Source organism: Malus domestica, chromosome 03 (assembly GCF_042453785.1).
Source record: "Malus domestica chromosome 03, GDT2T_hap1".
Classification (NCBI taxonomy): Eukaryota; Viridiplantae; Streptophyta; class Magnoliopsida; order Rosales; family Rosaceae; genus Malus; species Malus domestica.
Window position 1 is genome coordinate 3,132,602 of NC_091663.1, and position 4,974 is coordinate 3,137,575.

At 36.2% G+C, this 4,974-nt stretch overlaps 1 protein-coding gene across 1 annotated transcript; it reads right to left on the minus strand.

Annotated features, from left to right (window-relative positions):
• Positions 1-2,369: 2,369 nt before the first annotated feature.
• LOC114823870 (chaperone protein dnaJ 11, chloroplastic) lies at positions 2,370-2,759 on the minus strand. The gene has a single exon (XM_029099491.2). The coding sequence runs from the start codon at positions 2,757-2,759 to the stop codon at positions 2,370-2,372; it is 390 nt and encodes a 129-aa protein (XP_028955324.2).
• Positions 2,760-4,974: the final 2,215 nt, after the last annotated feature.

Below are 4,974 nucleotides of genomic sequence, written 5' to 3' on the forward strand. Positions count from 1 at the left end.
TTTTAGCTGTTGTTATCTTTCGAGGCTAGAGGGTCGATGTGGTTTGTTGCATAGTTTTCTTAAAGATTGTGGGAGGGAATTATGTCAATTTTGCTAATTCTGTCAATTTTGCTGTTTAGCAACTAAAGAATAAACCTCCCATCTGGTTAGAAATTGCGATTATGAGACAGAGGTTCAAGGTAAAAGGGGCCGAGGAAGATCTCGAAATACTTGGAAAAAGACTTTAGAGCAAGTCCACCCCTAAGTACTTTGCGCCAGCACTCAGCGCATTTATCCACTCAAGTGAACAGTAATATACTTGAGTGAACAGTAATAGGCCAAGGCATCTCCACCCCTAAAAAAATGCGCTGGCACCCAGCGCATTTATTTGGTGTGTTTTTTTTTTTTTTTAAGTTTATTTCGGATAAGATTTTTAACCAATTTCGGATAAAATTTTAAATAAACTTAAAAAAAAATACACACTAAAATAAAATTACATACTCATCAAATAAACTTTAAAAAAAACACACTAAATAAATGTGGTGTAAGGTGGAAGATGAGGGTTAGGTATTTATAAAAAAAAATAACTTTTTTAAAATTTTACAATATTTTTTTTATATTTTTAATTAATTTTAATGTAGTTAATTAATCTGGACCGTTGGATTTGAAAAATATTCAAATCCAATAGCCCAGGATTGGCCACATGGCCATGCGCCAGCAAATGGCCCAACTTCTTAGTCAGCCTGTTTTGTGCTGGCCTAGAGACCAGCATGAGCTGGGTGCCAGGCTGTTGCGTGGGCTGGAGGACATGGACTGGGTGCTGGGCTGCTATTTGGATTGAGTGCTAGGCAAAGTCCACTCCGGTGGACTTGCTCTTAAGAAAGAACATAGAGTACTTGGAGTTAACGAGACACTTGGTGCGAAATTGAGGCAGTGACGTTTTATAATTCATTTAACTGATTTCACTTAGCAGGATAAGATTGTTGTATGAAAGGACAATAATTTCTAGACAAGGTCCCCAATATAGTGTGGTGAAAGTCAATAAAGATGACCATTACTATCATGCTTTAGGAAGTGAGGTGATATATTGTTGTACCAATACAACTTACAACTAAAATACGCTTTATGCTTTATTCGTTTTTATTCGTTCCTATGCTACCTCGCGTGGTGGTTCGTTCTTGTGGGATGCTTATGGTCTTGAATTTCTTTTTAATATTCTTGTTGAAAATGTGAACGTTTATATTAGAATTTAATAAAATTTATCCTTTGACAAAAATAAAAAAAATATTTTTCTCTTTTAAATTTACTAAAATGTGTGTACAAGGCAAATAAAATGCTTATACTCAAATAATTTATGGGGCTCAATTATCTACAAAGAAAAATAATTTTGTACACTGTTTATTTTTGTTCATTGGTTCTTCTTTACTTATATTTGATTCAAAAATTGGTGTATGGACGACATTCCTCATTTACAAATTACTGCATTCGTTAAACTTGTAGTTAAATTGCCAAACCATTTGTTTTCTATACAAGTAATAGTTGAGAGACGAGAATTATACCTAGAACCTTGAATGCAAAAGTAAATGTTTTTAATTACTCGAACTACAATCCTTTGCAATCAAATCGTGAAATTTAAAACTCTGTCAAATGATTCACGCTAATCGTTTTCTTGGCCAATAAACGTAATATAAACTACGTATTAGTAGAATTATAATATCAACCCAAAAATTTTAAAAAAATATTATTACCCGCTTTTATACATAACCGAAATAAAATACTAAAAACGAAAAAAATGTGAGCATTAAAATAATTTTGTGCAAATAACTTTTTTTTCTAATCTCACAATCACATCATTATCAATTCCCTAAACTCTCTCTCTCCATCTTTATCTTCGCATTTGCACGCCACGTCAACTTTTCTTTCCACTTTTTCAAACTTCCCCAATTCACTAGTTTCTTAAACATAATTTGACATTAATTAAAATCTAAATCCTTTTAAAACTAAATCACATATAGTGCGTACTGCTCAAGCTTCAATTGGTATTTTTTTCACGAAAAACAAATATGAGATAACAAATTCAATCTTTCACTAGCATAAATTATACGTAAATTTAAAAAAAAAAATAATTTAAAATTGACACAAACAAATAAATAAATAATTAGAGAGAATAATTTCCGTTCAAAATTCATTCACTTCGTACGCCCGTCGTCATAAAAGCATTTACAAAAAATTTCCCTACATCTAATTTTTTTCTATTTACACGTCAGATTCTAACAATTTCTTTTCTTTCTCAAGAAAGGAAAAAAAAAATATTAAACACAACGAAAGGCCGTGTCTGCTGAGTCAGCGGCGAGTCTGGTGGGCCCGGATCCTATTAGCTTTACGTGTCTTTACCAGCACTGGTCCGTTTCCCACCTCCGGGTCGAGTAAAACCCGTCGGTTCGAAACCCGACCGAGCTTCTCCGCCGACTGAAATTAAAGCGAGCAGCGCCCAACGACGTGTCATACACTTCCCGGGCCGCCGGATCGGACAGCGTGGCGTAGGCGTTGTGAATCTGGATGAAATCCCGGCCGTCGGACTCCGACCGTGACGCGTCCGGGTGGTATTGCTTGGCCAAGCTCCGGTACGCCGACTTGATCTCCGTTGGCGACGCGTTGGCTGTGACTCGGAGGACCTCGTAGAGACTCGCCGCGGACGCACCGTGCCGCGGCTTGGCCTCGGTGAACGCCTGGGCGGAGGAGGCCTTGATCTGGAAACTGCGCCGCTGGGGCAGGGGCATTTTTGGAAGGGGGCTTGCGGCCGAGGGGAAGAGGGTTGTAGACATTGGGGATTTTGGCGATCCTGCGGAGGGCAATTTGGGAATCGGAGGAGATTTTGGGGAGGACGAGGAGGACGAGGAGGATGGTGTGAATACAATATTTGTAAGGGGTATAAATATCTGTGTGTGGGTGTTGTGGGTTAAGGGGGCGCTGACATGGCACTTGTTCCAGCGGCATACAGTTTATATTTGTTGCTTCTAGAAGGAGTCCGGATCCTCGCTGGATCCTCTTTGTATGGATTTCGAGAATTCGTGAATCGTGTTCGTTCATCTTACATCGTGCGGTTACAAATCATTTTAAATATTTTTATTTAAAAATCAACATAAACAATAATTAACAAAAACTAACCGTACGATGTACGATAAACGGACATAATTCACAAATCCTCATAATTCTCACCAAAATGAACCGGAGGGAATCCTGTTGGTTCTAGAAGCACCAAGATTTCCCCAATTTACATCTTTTTAGTTAATAGTAAATTGATTTTTGTTTTTAACTATTTTTACTCTGACTTGCCATGATAGTAGAGTACGGTATAGGGTTGTTCTTTCATTTATAAATAGGATTGTGCTATTCACACATTTTATTTTACTTTTAACACATTTTTTGTTAATTTCTGTTTGTTGATCTTCTTCAATTCACCTGATCCGACGGCGGAAAATTAGAGGGGTGTATGAGAAGTAAAAAAAAGTGTGTAAATATCACATCCCTATAAATAACTGGTTTCAAATTGGATTATTATTTATATGGAGTTTAATGCTTTGGCATTGTCGAATAAACAATCTTCGTGGTGATAAGGTGATCAGAATATAGCTCTCATCATGATAAAAAAAAAAGGATTTAAATTAAATCCTAGTGATGCGTTAGCAAATTTAGTTCAAAAGTGAATTTTTTTCGTTTGTTGTTCATTAAATATAGGGATAAAAATATACTTGGAGGTGTGCACCTTCTTCTCATCCATGAAGATCAATTCAATACATGTAAGAACTCATCAAACACATGATTCATGAGCGCCAATATCCATATTATAAAACTGCAATTCACCAACATATTCGTCACATAATTCTTCTTCAAAATTACAATTTTGACAAAAGTAAAAAGGAGGTACGTTTATATTAATAATGTAATGGTTGTAGATATTTTTCTGAGGGTTTAATGATGAAGATGGTAAAGTCAAGTGACTGTATTTTGTAGGGTATGCCTTGTATTTAGGCAGGACATTTCAAGTCACAAAAAGACATCAAGTTTTCTGCACTCTGCTCGACAGTGTGGTCCTAGACTAGCAAACAGAGCAAACTCTTCTCTCTTACGTGCCCTAGTTTGTAGAAGGCCAACAAAGAAAGAACCCCCACAATTTTGATTCCCCAAATTCAAGAACCCCTTGGACCAAGATCAAGCTTCAAGAAAATGACCACTCACCTTAATAGCATGGTCCTTTCCCCTTTTTATTTTATTTTATTTTATCTTATATATAATGTTTGTGGTTAGAAGTTTATAATTCAGTTGGTTCGGAATGTTTACTTTTTAAACACGAGGCTATAGGTTTTATTTGTATTACAAAATTTATAATTAGGTTGATTAAGAATATTTATCTATAAAATTGAGTTATAGATTTGATCCGCTCTCTCCTTTAGGTCTAGTAATCTTTTGCACAGCTCGTTATCCCGACATGAAACGACACAAGATTAATATGTTTCGCGTCAACCTGTTAACGATTCGGATCATTATTGGGTCACCAATTAAAACTCGATAAGACATCGTTTGCCAGATCTAGACATTAGACATGTCAATTTCTTGCATGACCTCTTAACTCAACACAATATTTTAACGAATCGAGTCGTTATTGAGTCACCTGTTAAAGAACTTGTTAAGAACCCATTAAGATAATAAAGTTGACACGATATAATTTGTTAAGATAACAAATATAACACGAAAACGATACAAACATGACAAACATATCCTATTTCCCAACCCTACTCTCCACTATTGTCGGTTGTATAAAACAAGTTTTCTTTGTTCTTCTCCTTTTGTTGGCTTATATAATGCAAGCATAGGAAGCGTGGTCCTGCAGAATAGACAAGTGAAATGAGTCCTCTTTCTACCAATACAGACGTAGTTCAGAGGGTTCGCCACGTAAAGGAGGGTTTCTACAAACCCTTGTCTTGCTCGCTAAAA